Source organism: Papilio machaon, chromosome 21 (genome assembly GCF_912999745.1).
Source record: "Papilio machaon chromosome 21, ilPapMach1.1, whole genome shotgun sequence".
In the NCBI taxonomy this organism is placed as follows: Eukaryota; Metazoa; Arthropoda; class Insecta; order Lepidoptera; family Papilionidae; genus Papilio; species Papilio machaon.
Genome location: NC_060006.1, coordinates 888864 through 903966, shown reverse-complemented (window position 1 = coordinate 903966; position 15103 = coordinate 888864). Strand labels below are relative to the sequence as shown.

At 37.8% G+C, this 15103-nt stretch overlaps 3 protein-coding genes across 5 annotated transcripts in view; 1 reads left to right on the top strand and 2 right to left on the bottom strand.

Annotated features, from left to right (window-relative positions):
- Positions 1-122: 122 nt before the first annotated feature.
- Positions 123-2519, bottom strand: LOC106713067 (GPN-loop GTPase 3). The gene is made up of 5 exons (XM_045683053.1): positions 2340-2519; positions 2015-2211; positions 1568-1782; positions 706-811; positions 123-400 (listed from the first exon to the last, which is right to left on the bottom strand). Exons 1-5 carry the CDS (start codon positions 2382-2384, stop codon positions 133-135), a joined length of 831 nt encoding a protein of 276 aa, XP_045539009.1. The 5' UTR covers positions 2385-2519; the 3' UTR covers positions 123-132.
- A 429-nt stretch (positions 2520-2948) lies between these two features.
- On the top strand, positions 2949-4863 carry LOC106713054 (heat shock protein 68). Its single transcript, XM_014505759.2, has one exon. The coding sequence runs from the start codon at positions 2983-2985 to the stop codon at positions 4861-4863; it is 1881 nt and encodes a 626-aa protein (XP_014361245.2). The 5' UTR covers positions 2949-2982.
- A 2284-nt stretch (positions 4864-7147) lies between these two features.
- LOC106713052 (homeobox protein cut) overlaps positions 7148-15103 on the bottom strand; it is a 144742-nt gene continuing 136786 nt past the window's right edge. The window contains exons 7-10 of one of the 3 annotated variants that reach the window (XM_014505755.2): positions 10958-11154; positions 10696-10841; positions 9571-10484; positions 7148-9333 (exon numbers count right to left, since the gene is read on the bottom strand). In XM_014505755.2, coding sequence (XP_014361241.2) covers positions 7799-9333; positions 9571-10484; positions 10696-10841; positions 10958-11154 — 2792 coding nt within the window. In that variant the 3' untranslated portion in view covers positions 7148-7798. The remainder of the gene's footprint in view (positions 9334-9570; positions 10485-10695; positions 10842-10957; positions 11155-15103) is intronic. The other 2 variants (XM_014505756.2, XM_014505758.2) reach the window with 2 other exon arrangements.

Genomic DNA, 15103 nt, shown 5'->3' with positions numbered 1-15103 from the left:
TTGTAGTAAATTTTAAACTAGTAGAAAGGCAAAGTTCTGATTACTTATCTACTTATAGTTTAAGTATTTTTACAATAATTAAAAAAATGAAAAACGAAATAAAATATTGAAATACATTTTTTTTAGCTTTATTTAATCACAATTAACGTTATCATCTTCTTCATCAAAGTCTCGTATTTTGACATCCGCATCTTCGCCATATTGGATTATGTTGTCAATGGTTATAAGTATGTTCTCTATGCTCTCCTCATCTTTTATATTTAGCGGATAGAAACGGACCAGACTGAAATTCTCTATGACTTCACCGATAGCTTCTGTTAATTTTGCATATTTCTCGTGCCACTTTGAATGAGCGTTTCTCATATCAGCTAACAATATATGCGGGTCAGGTTCTAGGTAACTGTAAAAGAAAAATAATTATGAAAAAACAATCAAAAATTGATATTTAGCAGTTGATAATTTCAATTATATGCACTGCAAATATAACATCCCCTCCAACTGTAGTCAAAAATGTTTTTGTCTAATTCCGAGCACTATTGAAAACCTTTGTAACTGTTGTGCATTCTGGTGCATTCAGCAAGAACTCATACATTACATGATGTAAAAAGTAACAACAGATAGGAAATAATGTGCATTTAGATACACATTACCTTCTGCATAAATTTAATTTTTCAAAAAAATAAAGATTAATTATTATTTACTTACTTGTCTAATTGTTTTCTGGCTGTCTTGGTGAGCAAATCCATTTTGGTTAAAACATTGACATGAGGCAGTTCTAAATTTACCATAACACTTAGTGCTGCCATTGTCCCTGTAAATAATAAAATCTGTAGTAATTTGACTAACTAAAATTGTTAGAATTTTTCTACATTATCTAAAACAGTCATGTCAGATTAATTTTTCTAGATTATCTAAAACAGTTATGTCTAAAACAGTCATGCCCGCGATCGTAATGTGTCACAGAAAGAAGAATCATGTTTATAAGAGCTTTTACACTTAATTCGATTCTAATTTAATAAATAAAATGTTATAATAATTCAATTTTTTTTTCAATCTGGCCCACCTACGAATTAAAAATGTTATATATGGCCCTCTGCAAAATTGAGTGACACCTCTAATCTAAAATAACATCAAAATCACTATTAAAAGAACACATAAGATGGAAAATGTAAAGAAGTTGTAAGATACTTAAATTCATTACAGTTGTTAAGTAATTTGCACCAATAGCTTAATGGTTAAGGGTATGGATTTCCAATCACATAGTCGAAGTTCGAAGTCCACCATTCAATGATTATAAACCATATCCCAGCACTAGTAAAATATTAGTAAATCAATAAAATCTGCTATAAAAAACCGGAGAATAGAAGAAAGCAAAAGAAGAATAGAAAAATAGAAGAACCGATCCAAAGAAAAGTTCATTTTTGAGATGTCATAAGAGATGTAACTCTTTTCCTCAGATGTGACAATATGCATTTCAACATTATTATATTGTTTTTTTTATACAGCTGTATATAAGAACATTTCTATACAATAATGTGCTAATATTACATCATACAAGACTAATTACCTGATAAAAATTTAGCACCATCAACCATAAACTGAGAATCAATAAGGAAGACAACACATATCCTGAAGTTCCAGTTCTCCAGCAGCTCCACAATCTTGCGCATCACAGACAGGTGTGTATACAGTTCTATCTGACCAGGACAGTCAAACAGAATGTAGTCATCATCTACATCTCCTAATTGTTCCTCGAGCCAATCACTGTTTTCCAGAAGCGTTCTGGAAGGGAATAAGTATTAAAAAATAATACCATCTTTAAATATTTTAGTATAACTTATGCTGTTTATTTTGGGTAAAAGAAAAGTTAGGCACTAATATTTTTTATATCAATACCAGTTTTTGATGAGAGTGAAATCACCAGGTGAATTGACTCTGAACATGTAAAATGAAATTTGAATCAACAAACTAGCAAAGATCTTTAAAACAAATAAATGAATTGGTTTATTCTTACTCTATACAGAATACAAGGCCTCCATTAGGTCCAAACTTTAATTCTTCATCTTCCATGGCGTCATCCAAGTGGATAAGTTCTCTGATATCCACAAGGGGTTCATAATCAAAGTGTTCAGCCGCTGGGTCCAAGTTCACAACCTCTACTATTCTTTTGGCATCACTTGCATGTTTAACAATCGTCGAACAGTAGGTTGACTGAGAAAAAAGAAAAATCGGTTAAAATAATGATATAAGGATAATGCCTTGAATTCATTTTTGTGTGTGTGATGTTTACGTGTTTAAACTTAAAAAAAATGCAACTTGAAAAATATTACTAATTATACCTTTCCACTTCCTGCAGGACCAACAACTAATTGCGCATATCTCATTGTAGTTTATGAATTAATAACATAGGTAAACATATGATTAGGTTATGTTTTGATTTCTCGTGCACTGTTTCTAGAAATATGAAGAACAATAATCGTTGAAAAAATATAATAGGATGCTCCAAAGCTTCTTTCGACAGTAGTGTCTTAATTTTCACATAAGTTATTTAATAACATTTAGTAAGTATCATTTAAATTAATTTGTTTTAGATAAATAAAAATTCTAATTTTATTTGTCTCGTAATTCGTAAATGTCACATTGACTATGACATTTACTTTTTGTGTTGCCAATGATTGAATCTTTATTGCCTATCTTGAAATATTTTTATTTTATGGACGCTCCTACTGAGGTGCAAATTAATTTAATGAGTTAAATAACCAATTAAAAACTATTATTATTCTTAATGAATAATTTTCTTTTTTTTCAATCCATTTATATTTTTAGCTAGTACAGAAGTATTAACAGACTAATTAATAAGAAAATTGCTGGTTGAAAACTAGTCTTCTGAAGATAGAAAAAAATGGTATTAAATTTTTTGCACGTTTAAAAACATTTCAAGGAAACTTCAAACATATAAAAGATAAAAATTTAAATTAAAAAATGACTGCTGTGGGTATAGATTTGGGAACAACATATTCCTGTGTAGGCGCTTGGCAACATGGTAATGTAGACATAATAGCAAACGATCAAGGAAACAGAACTACTCCTTCCTATGTTGCGTTCACTGACACGGAACGACTGATTGGAGATGCAGCGAAAAATCAGGTAGCTATGAACCCAGATAATACTATTTTCGATGCCAAACGATTGATTGGGCGAAAGTATGACGATCCTACTGTGCAGCAAGATATAAAACATTGGCCCTTTAAAGTCATCAATGATAACGGGAAACCCAAGATTCAAGTATCATTTAAAGGAAAAGCTAAAGTATTCACCCCTGAGGAAATCAGTAGCATGGTGCTACTAAAAATGAAAGAAACAGCTGAATCGTATTTAGGCAACAAAGTAACTAATGCCGTTATTACAGTACCTGCTTACTTCAATGACTCTCAAAGACAGGCTACTAAAGACGCAGGAGCTATCGCTGGCCTAAACGTACTTAGAATAATAAATGAACCTACCGCTGCAGCTTTGGCTTACGGTCTAGACAAGAATTTAAAAGGCGAACGCAAAGTGTTAATCTTTGATTTAGGAGGTGGAACTTTTGATGTATCCATCCTTACAATTGATGAAGGTTCCCTTTTTGAAGTAAAGGCTACAGCTGGAGACACTCATCTAGGCGGTGAAGATTTTGACAACAGGCTCGTTAACTTTCTTGCTGACGAATTTAAAAGAAAGTATAAAAAAGATATCAAATCTAACCCAAGAGCGCTTCGTCGCTTGCGTACTGCTGCCGAACGAGCGAAAAGAACACTTTCTTCTAGTACGGAAGCAAACATAGAAATAGACGCTCTGTACGAGGGCATAGACTTCTTTTCACGAATTTCACGAGCAAGATTCGAAGAACTAAATGCTGATTTATTTCGCATCACACTAGAACCCGTGGAGAAAGCTTTAAACGATGCCAAAATGGACAAAAGCTCCATTAATGATATTGTTTTGGTTGGCGGCTCGACTCGCATACCTAAGATTCAGAATTTACTACAAAACTTCTTCAATGGTAAAAAACTGAACTTATCTATTAACCCGGACGAAGCTGTGGCTTACGGCGCAGCAGTTCAAGCTGCGATACTTAGTGGCGAGCGTCATTCCAAGATTCAGGACGTGCTTTTAGTCGACGTCACCCCCTTATCCCTGGGTATTGAAACAGCCGGTGGTGTTATGGCAAAGATAGTCGAGCGCAACGCTAAGATTCCATGCACACACTCTCAGACCTTTACCACCTATTCAGACAATCAACCCGCTGTCAACATTCAAGTGTATGAAGGCGAAAGAGCAATGACCAAAAATAATAGTCTTCTAGGAACATTCGATCTAACTGGAATACCTCCTGCACCTCGCGGTGTGCCGCAAATAGATGTTACATTCGACATTGATGCAAATGGAATCCTTAACGTTTCCGCTAAAGAAAATAGCACTGGCAAGAGTAAAAATATAGTCATAAAGAATGACAAAGGAAGACTCTCTAAAGCTGAAATACAGCGTATGCTTGAAGATGCTGAGATGTACAAAGATGAGGATAATAAACAAAAAGAGCGGATTGCTGCTCGACATCAACTAGAAACTTATGTATTCGATGTTAAACAAGCTATAGATGTAGCCGGTAGCAAACTCAATAGTTCTGAAAGCTCCCGAGCGACGGAAAAGTGTGAGGAAGTTTTACGATGGTTAGATAGCAACACTTTAGCAGAAAAAGAGGAGTACGAAGAGAAACTGAAGCAAGTAAAGAAACTCTGTGCTCCGATTATGATGAAACTGCACGGCGCAGGAAGTGGAAAGCAGAGGAATTCCGATGGTCCAGTTATTGAAGAAGTAGATTGAATTACTATAATTATTTACTTGTGTTGCCATTTTAGTTCTCTTCTAACTTCTGTTTTATTTTTGGTTGAAATAAATTTATTTCTTGACATTGTTTTTTGCCATTGCCTTTTGTACCATCAGAAATTCATGTCGAAGACCCTTTTAGTAGGAGGAGGTGGAGCAGGGGGCTTTTGAATTTACTCGAGCGTGGCAGTAAAACTTAAGGGAGGAAACTTGCCCCCAATCCTAATGACCACATTCCACAAATGAAATGTTCCTTATAAGGCCGCACGTTTAGAGCAGCCGATCAAGATAGTAAATAAAAAAATCTATTTTATAACAATTGGTCTAGCGCATCAGATTAAGAACTCAACCTGAGTTAATTACCTGAAAAGTCTAAATCTTATAGTTATCTGTCAATTTGCATGGTTCATAAGGAAATAGCAGAGACACAAAGTTGCTAGGATAAAAACCCCACCTTGACTTTATTGAGCGGGCTAAAATTTTAAATGTAGACTTGTCTGATTGTAATTAACTCAACATGTTTTAATCTGACGCACTTTAGTATAATAATAACCCACTTTTTTACATAGTATCTAAAAGCGCGGCTCTTCATGGAGCGTTTCATTTATGGCAGGATTACTATGTTGGGTACAAGGTACAACCTTATGTTTGTCACGCTCGAGTAAATCCAAAAATCACCGCTTCGCCTCCTCTGCTATTACTTTTATGAGGACGACTTAACAAAATAAAACAAATGCGGATTAGCAATTTCTTTATTTTTAATTTAATAACTTTAGAAATTGTTCAGAAAGAAGACAATGGTTTCAGCATCATTATTAATATTATGATATGAACAATAATAATTATCGCTATAATTTTTATTACTATTTTTTATAATATAATGGAGATAACATACGATAGTCGTCTATACGCTATATATGTACACTGCATCACTACTGCCATCTGCCAACGTCAACACAACAATAAAATACAAGATGGCGTATTATTTCTAGGTTACCTCGAATATTTTGGAGTAAGCTGTAAATTGATAAAATAAAACGGGACATTCAGGCCTTGCTCTAATAAATAGAATATAAATCCTTTCCAAGAGCTGCATAAATACGATGAATTCACAATTTTATTACAATACATCTTAGTACTCAGTGCCCTCGTTTGTATTTTATGCTACGTTGCTCATCATGTCAATATAAATTCTAGTTCATTTTCTACATCTTTTAATTATTATGACCTTGACATTAAAAATAAAATTGTTTAAATATGTATTAAATATGTTTAACAATCCAAGTGTTGTTCTATCTCCAAAATGATTCTTGGCAACCATTTAATAACAACAATAATATTTATATAAATACTCTCAAAAGCAAAAGCTCGAAGTCAAATGAACGTACGACGAAAGCAAACGACATCAAACTGAAATTTAACCTAACTTTTTGTTATCAAATGAACTTTTTTAAAACTGTTAAACAGCCTAAGGTCTTGTAATATTGACTATTAGTTCTAATTCTTACACTACATTTAATCGTTCTTATTTTTATAAATAACATCGATATGTATGGTTGGTAGATCTAAAACTGAAAGTTTTGAAAGATTTTCTTATATCTTCGTTTCTTTACGAAATCGAAAACATTGTACCGAAGTGTCTTTATTTGGCATCGATACGTCGAGGGCTATGTCAACAATTCGTTCTTTTAATTCATTAAATATAATTAATATTGTATATTCATGAATAAACCCTTTAATACTTAATTCATTTCAGTGTTCTATTTACCTAATTCCTAATTTTCTACCTAAGAGTGGCGTTTTATTTACAAGAATATCTGAACATCTATTATTTACACATGATGCAAGGAGTATGGTTCCTCTTTAATTTTATTATACATTTAAAAAGTTAAAATTTCGTTATTAACTAGTAATAAAATAAGGATAAAAAAGGAAGCAAAATAAAAATAAAACAACAGATAAACAGAAATAAGTTTAAAAGCAAGTTTATTGCTAATATAAAATAAAACTATAACCACAAGCAATACATTATTTGCTTATTTGTACGTTCTTTTAAAAATATATAAAATCAATAGAGGTCATTTTTGTGTTTAACATTAAGGACAGATGGTTGAATCAAGTGATAAAAGAAAGTCGATAGTCTATGGAAAATAAATCTGACAGCTGTCACTGTCACTGTCACTCATCACAAACTTGAGCCGTACCGTACCGCTTACGTATAAAATAATACATAGTAAAACATACAATAGTATAAAATAAACATTCATAATTTAAATTTAAAACTTATATAACCCAATTATAATATTTGAAACCTCACCGGTTTATATAAACATAATAATACTTTTCAACTGGGGTTCAGTTTAGACCATAGCTTAAATTTACATCTGATTGCACTTTAAAATTTATTTAACAATTAATTGAACCTCCCTAGCCTTAATTATCGCCGACGAGTTTCTTACATAGTACAAAGTGATTCTAACCTACCTATCTATATACAGAGTCGTGGCTCTCAGGCGATGTTTAAACGTATTTGGTATAATTATTTACAATAATCGATTTAAAAAAATAAACCATAACTTAAAAATACTCAGATATTTGTACCGAATCAGGGTACGGTTGTAAAAAAAAAATTAAAGCAAAATGCAAATTTTTGTATCGCAAGTTTTTCTCGTCCGAGTGGGACGTATGCCTGGCATTATCACGAAAAGCTAACAGAGGGTATTTACAAAGTCTTTGGCCTTACAATCGAATTATAACAAAACACAATTAACTATACGAAGTTTGCACTGCACGTCGCTCCGTCCATCCTTTGGACGCAGTCAGTTAGCTAACAGATACAAACGTCCCGACCCACCAGTACACTAAGCTACACTCACGGACCCGTTTCAACCGCTAAGACACTCGGCAAGTTCACTATCACATTGGCTAAAGTCTAATACTCCCACCGGTCGTCCTCGTTTTCCGTCTTAATTTTGTCTTCCGGGAGGACCTCCGGAGAGTGTGTGTGCGGGGAAGGCTGGACCGGCGAGGGGGACGGGGAGGGCTCTCGCGGCACCGGGGAGGGTTCCACCCTCACGGTCTCCTCGGCCTCCCGCCTGAAGTCGTCGCTTCTCATTACACAAACACCGTTTATGATAACTTCGTCAGGGTTTCGAGGCTTTTCGTCCTGCCAGTCCGGGTTCACCCACTGCGGCGCCGCCGGCTTTCTTCTATTTGATCTGCCCGCGGGCGTAGATGCCGCTTTGGGCTCAGTCTTCGAGTCGTCGTCCAGCGAGTCCTCGGACCCGAGGTTGCTTTCCACGTCGTCGTCCTCGAAATCATCTCCGTCCGGTTCCCTTTTCAGGGGCATGGAGAGGTCGAGACCGCTTGGGGTGTCCTTCGTCTGCTCTTCGGGTGGCAATAGACCTCTACCGATCAATGCGGCAAAATTTGAATTCGCCGCAAAGTACGGAGGGTATGGGAGCGGCACTCCTGCGAGACCCATTCGTTCCTTGTGGAGTTCTAGTAATCTCTGATTAAGAAGTAATCGGAATTGGACCGGATCGAAGGGAGCAGAGGATTGGTCTCTCGCAGGTGGCTCGGACGGGAGTCCGTGCGGCGCCTGCTGCTTTAACCGCATTCGATGATTGTGAAACCAATTAGTTATCGTTCTCGTCGAAAGCCCGAGCTCGGCCGCCAAGAACTCTATCGTAGGCATATTTGGATATGGATCTAGAGCGAAAGCAAGTCTTAAAGCTTCTTTTTGTTCCTCGGAGAATAAAACTCTTTGTTTCTTGGCCGACGGAACCCCCGACGTCGGGCCTGGGGAACTCGAATGATAGAATTCTGACGTGTCATTGGACGAGGTATCAGACGAGTTGTCCTGGCCGGGTCCACTCGACCTTCGTCTCTTGTTGGCTTCGCGTCTCTCGTTCTTTAGAGCTTGAAGGCGATCAATGTTGTGCGCGTCACTCAACCAAAGCTGCATTCTTATGAAGGGCTCGCGGCCCTTGATGCTGAGCATGTGCCAGGGTTTAGGTTTCGACAGAAGCTCGCTCACTGATCCTTGAGATAATCCGAGAACGGCTTCTCCGAATATTTTCTGTCCAATGTTGTTCGCTAGGAGTGCCTCTTTTATTTTGGTTGTAATGGTCTGCGTGTCCAGGTCTTGCGTTAAGGCGGCCATTTCGTATACGCTCGGGGAGATATGTTGGTGCATCCCTCGCATTACTGGAGGTTGGTGTAGCGGCTGTGGAGGGGGAGGAGGTTTCCTTTCCTTGTTGTTGTCGTGATGCTGCGGGGGCAAGGTGACGGCGTGGTGCGGGGGGAAGCCGGGCGGGGTGAGCAGCAGCGGGGCTGGCTGGCCCAGATGGCCCAGGTGCCCCGAACTCAGCAGTTGTTCCTGCTGCATCTTGCTCAGCAGGGATGTCGCATCGGAGATCATCTTCTGTGTTGGCGGCATCGGCTTGTTCATGTTTGGCGGACATGCTGGAAGCGGAAAGTATGAGGTTATAGTACAATGGCAGAAATAAATAATTATAAATATTGGATAATTATTTGATTTGTGAAAAAATAATACTTTAAAAAATATTTCAAGATAGTATCGATCGCGAATAGGTCAATATATCAATATAATTTCTCATTATATGCGATAATTAACTCTTTATTGCTCTGATTACTTGCAATCTTATTCATTGAAAAGATTTAACTGACTGAAATGCTTACGAGGTGCTCCGCTGTAGTTTCCTGTCCGCATCAGCTTCTCCGGTGCGATTTTGTACTGCGAGGCGACCAGCTTGTGCACCGCGTTGTCGTCCTCCAGGAACATCTTCATGCGGATGAAGGGCTCCCTGCCCTTTTGCGTAAGCATGTGCCATGGCTTCGGCCTCGCTAACAAGTCGCTCACAGATCCTTGAGATAGACCGAGCACCGATTCGCCAAAGAGCCTCTGACTTATGGAGTACTGACTCAAGGCTTCCTTTACTCGTCTCACAATCTCTTCTGTATTTAAATTATTAAAAAGGTCGAACTGTTGTTGCGTAATCGGAGGAAGCACCGCCTTCATCGATCTCTGGGGTGGCGGGTGGTGCGGGGGGTTCGACGGCTGGGAGATCAGGCTGTTCGTGATCGACGCCATCCTTTGCAAGGGGCTGGCGGCCGCGGATCCGCCGAAATCCTCGCTCGGCGTGATGGCCGGAGGCAGGATGGCGTTGCCGAGAGGGCTGGAGGCCGAGGAGCCGGTGGACTGTCCAGGCTCCAGCTTGGGTCGCACGAGGGAGAAGGCGCTGCCCGCGTGCCGTATCGCTTCTTCCGCGTCCATGGGTTTGTCCTTATCGCTATCAGTCATTCCGTTCATTTTGGCGTTCTTGTCTTTGGGGAGCGAGAGGTCTTGCACTGCGCCGGCGCCGTTCATGTGCTGGTTGGCCTGCAGGGCCTGCTGCTGCAGCGCTAGCAGGTTGGGGAAGGGAGGCACGCCGGGCACACCGGGAAGCCCGTGCAGGTTGGGCAGGTTGGGCAAGTTAGCGCCTGGCTGCATCTTGGCGAGCTCACGGTGGTAGGCCTCGAGCGCCATGCGGATGTCTTCGGGCGGCCGTTCCATGTGTGGGGGCATACCGCCGCTGAAAAACGGAGGATACATGCTACACGTTAGTTTTAGATTTGCTGTTCTCATTTATCAGATAATTCAAATTATGCGTTATGTTCACAATGTCCCAAACTATAACAAGGGTCAATAACATTTATCTCAAAAGATACGGTTTAACTTTTTAAATAAGACATTAAATAATAATAACTCATAGTTTATGTTTACCATATTTTTTGATGATTTTATTTAATTAAATTATTATTTACCCAGGGAAACCCTCACGACTGTGCCGCATATCCTCGACCCGCCGCGTCATGATCTTGGCCAGCTCCTCCTGGTAGATCCGAACCACCTTCTCCTGAGGGATATCGTCATTTTCGTACTTCTTCAATCTTCTGTTTTGACTTGAATCCTGAAATAAATTAAAGTTTCTTTCTATAGTGCGTTCAGGTCTAGCGTATGCGCCTTAAATTCTAGCTAGAGGAGAAGACTTCATCTATTCTTTATCTAACCTGATTGATAGTTTACCTTATTGGAGAATGGTGACGGGCACTGTGTTCGGGGCGAGCTGGAGTCTTCGTTACTCCTCGAGTCATCGTTAGTAACCGGTCCCGTGGGAGTCTTCATCATGTGAGAGGCCTCGGTAAGGATGTGCGCCAGTCGGTCATCCCCCTCACCATCGCTTCTGGCGAAGTTTGGACCCACCGTTCCATCTTTTGTTCCCACTACAAAATAAAACATAAAGGTATAATCTCCTCGCTTTTAAAGTTATTTGGTTTTAAGCATATCGACGAAATTTTACATCTGAAAAAGTGCAGCAGTACAGGCGTACGCTTAACTTTATCAAGTGCATAACCTTTTAGATTTAAGTCTTTAGTATGAAATTATCTAGTGGACTAAAGCAAGCGTTTAAAAAACGAAAGATGTAACTCTTTTCGCTGTACGGATTAACGCATGTAAAAAGTGTCGTTAGATTTGAATGAAAACTTTGTTAGAGATGTACTGAAACAGTTAAAGTAATAAGTCTAGGGTCGATTATTTCTGTTCGTAACACTAAGAGCCATTCATAACAGTATGTCATATCGCAAAGGCGATTTTAATTGCGTTTAAATTGTGTCGCGCATCGGTACATAGTTCGTGGCGCCGCATCAACCGCTAAGAGACTTGCCAAGTGATAAATACAAAAGTTATATTTGGTACAATTGAAATTAGCGAGGTCATTAAAACAACAGAACGACGTATGGAGCATTCGAGATAATCACCGAACGAGGACACGTTCGCCTAAGCCGCCCCTGGCGCGCGCGACCAGCAAAATGTTGTTACGCGCGAAATTCATGCGCCGTGCCGCGGTCATTAATTCTGTCAACATATTGTCTCTGGATTCACAATGAACTGTCACTACTTAACTTCTGATAGACGTACTACATTATCCTAATTAAGGGACGTAATTAATTTTATATGAAGAATGATGCACTTTAAGATTTACAAGAATCAAGTACAGACATTTTGTGTGCTGTTAGTTAAAAAAATTGTTCCTTCGTTTGATGGAATTATGATTCGCAATTTTAATATATTCTGTACCACTTGAATTAGAGCCATTGTTGTAAATATAAATCTGTTCTTTTAAAATTAGAGTGATTAAATATTTTTATAACGATTTAATGCCATTGTTAAGAAATACAACAGTTATAAAGATAAGGTCATCGTAACACATTCGTGAAAATTTGTATTTATAGCACAGATTAATTATCTCTATATTTGTATGTCTTAAAAATGTGTGCAAAAAATGAAACGAAAAGAAAAAAATTAAAATTAACTGAACCTTATTCTTTTCTTCTAAGGACGTTGGCGTTTATCATTTAATAATTTTAAATTTTTATTTAATTTTATATCAAACTAAGTACGAATCGGTTTTAATGACGACCGACAGATGTTTGTCACGCGGTTGAAGCTTCGTTTACGACGATATTTTGTTTTTCGACGAAACAAAACAAGTGACACACGACACGCGCCGGCCGCACTTTCGCGCGCGCGGGAAAAACAATATTTACTCTGTGGTCGCTTTACAACGGGAACTCGACAAGATGCAAACGTATTAATTTTCAAGGATTACAAAGACTTAATTGCATTCTTAAATTCAATTTTAAAACCGACAATATGTTCGTCGATTGTGTTCGGAGCATTTTTGTCAGACATAACATTCAGAGAAAATGTGTCTTCGTCAATAGTTAATAAAATGCACAATGCAGTGGAAGCGTTGCGACGGATTTGTACTTTTATTTGGACGTTAAAGAGTGTTTTATTTATTTAAAATAAAACCGTCAATTCAAATTAAGTCGGCAAAGAGTCTCTTTGTGAGTAAGTGGTGTATTAAAACAGAACAATACGAGCGGCTTGAGAGCGGCGCTGAGACCGCACGCATCCTGTCGCGGACTGAAAATATTCACTGTGGCTATGTGGCCACCGTTTCACAAGCTCACGACGACGACGGCTGCAATGGCGGACAGATAATAAAATGGAAATAAACAGCGATTTCATTTTTAATCCTGGCTGTAAATGCCACTAGCTTTTGCCCAAATCCGAGTGGATGGATGTTTTTTACATCTAAAATATCAATTCCTTAAAATTGCTTTCTATTTTTTATATCTCGAAACATTCATATATATCTCTGGTGGAATATTTTTAGACAGCAGAAACAATAACATGATCATAGATAAAGTAAAGGTACGCGACAACTTACGAGTTTGAACTTTTCACATCGGCAACTTTTACAAACAAAAACAACACGAAAAGGTTACGCTCGTTTATATTGACAACGTGAGCTGATTAACTATTTAATAATATCAATTAATAATTTTTATGACCAGTTCAAACTACAATATATTACTCTGTTTATTTGTGATTAATAAGACAGTTACCTAATAAGACTTTTGACTTTGTAGATCGCTACTTTTTAATTTAAAAAAAAGCGGGAAGTCATAGGAACTACTAAATTCGACTACTAATCCGTTCGAATTTTCATGGTCCTATTTAAACGGAAACGTCAGTAATCGTAGTTAATTTTGAACATCATATTGCGTGTGGCAGTGTCCACATTCGAACTAAATTATTTGTCATTTTGCAATTCAATAGAAAATTGGCGTATAAAATAGATTACATTCTCACGTTCCACATTGATAATAGTTAGGTATGCAAACGACACACAACGCCCGTGTCCTCCACGATACACTTTTTGTGTACAGCCGTGTTTTTTTGTGAAATCACCATTCAAAGACTTAACGACTTATGACTAAGAACGTGATCTAAATAAATTTATAAAAATGGCCGCCTCTATCCTGATTACATCGCCGCATGACCATAATGTTCACGGCTCTACGACTCATAAATGTTAGACAATAACTCTATATACGTGATTTGTTTTTATAATTACCCAGTTTCACATTTTAATGTTCACCTAATTGGGCATTCGGTTTTTAATATTTTTAACATATGACCATTTCACTCGAAGTGTGTACTTACAAGTTTATTAAATGTTATACAGAAATATTGATATAATCTAAATGTACGAAATGTATTTTGTAACGACGACATATAGAAGTTTATGTCATAATTTAACAGTTACAAGTAATTTATAAATTAGCTTCGGGATGAGTCGTAATGTTTGACATTGTACGTCTACTGTATAATAATGTAGTGAGATCGTACAATCGATCAAGACCAGTTTGAATAATTTTATGTATATTGCGACAAAAAAAACTTGTCGCGCTTTGAACGTTCCGTCCCTATTCATCAAACGACAGAAACATATGTCTCATTCCTTTATTACAATTTTATTGAAATTCGTGAGTGAAATATACATGTGTTTATAATCGAATAGCTTTTTTCCTGGTATTTTTGAAACACCGTCGATGGAGATAATAAGATTTTGACAGACATTTTATTGCTAGATGTTCTAATGCGTTACTAAACGTAAATGTCGTTGGTTCAATTGTCACGTACATGGTGTTTTAAAAATAAACAGTTATCTCAATAACTAGCGATGGTAGATTAAAATTTCCGTCGTGTCTCGCGGCGTAAGCTTCGACTTTTATATCCAATTAGTTTATTACAAATTCACCGTTCGATATCCGAGCCATCGATAAATTTCAAAACACGTCTATTACTGCCTTTGATCTCCTGACACATGTTTTATTATTCCGCAACTGCGCGAGGACAATTACCGAAACGTGTCTCTGAATATTGTCAAAAAAAAACTAAGGTTGTTGTTTCTACAATGATATTGACGTGCGCCATTTTGTAAAAGCGCGCGACACGGCGGCGAAGCGGCCCCGCTTCTATCGATCTTTCTTTTACTTTTCTTATCTTTAAACTATAGTGTGAAGCGATACTATCACTCTCCTGCGGCCATTACGACGTGCATTTTTGATGGATATTCCAAGTAAAAAACGCACTCAATTAATGCCGTCCGGTCACGGAAGTTTTGCTTATCGAAGCGACGCTCGAAAGAAAGGAGAGTGTTTTTTGAGTCCACCTTTTACTTTAGCACCGAAGGTTCGTACGGATTTGTTTTCGCAGCGCCTATAGACCGTGGCGAGACGTCACGTCGATCCGGAGAGCTAACACTAGATATCATCGCACCTTTACTTTAATAACGCACTAGAGGTAAAAAGCGGA

What these genes read in the sequence shown, in the direction of transcription:
- LOC106713067 (XM_045683053.1), bottom strand. Translation starts at nt 2,384, where the DNA reads ATGAGATATGCGCAATTAGTTGTTGGTCCTGCAGGAAGTGGAAAG. An exon ending in GTCCTGCAGGAAGTGGAAAG is followed by an intron (nt 2,212 to 2,339) that starts GTATAATTAGTA and finishes CTTTTTTCTCAG; the next exon opens with TCAACCTACTGTTCGACGAT. An exon ending in TGGTGCTAAATTTTTATCAG is followed by an intron (nt 812 to 1,567) that starts GTAATTAGTCTT and finishes TATTATTTACAG; the next exon opens with GGACAATGGCAGCACTAAGT.
- LOC106713054 (XM_014505759.2), top strand. Translation starts at nt 2,983, where the DNA reads ATGACTGCTGTGGGTATAGATTTGGGAACAACATATTCCTGTGTAGGC.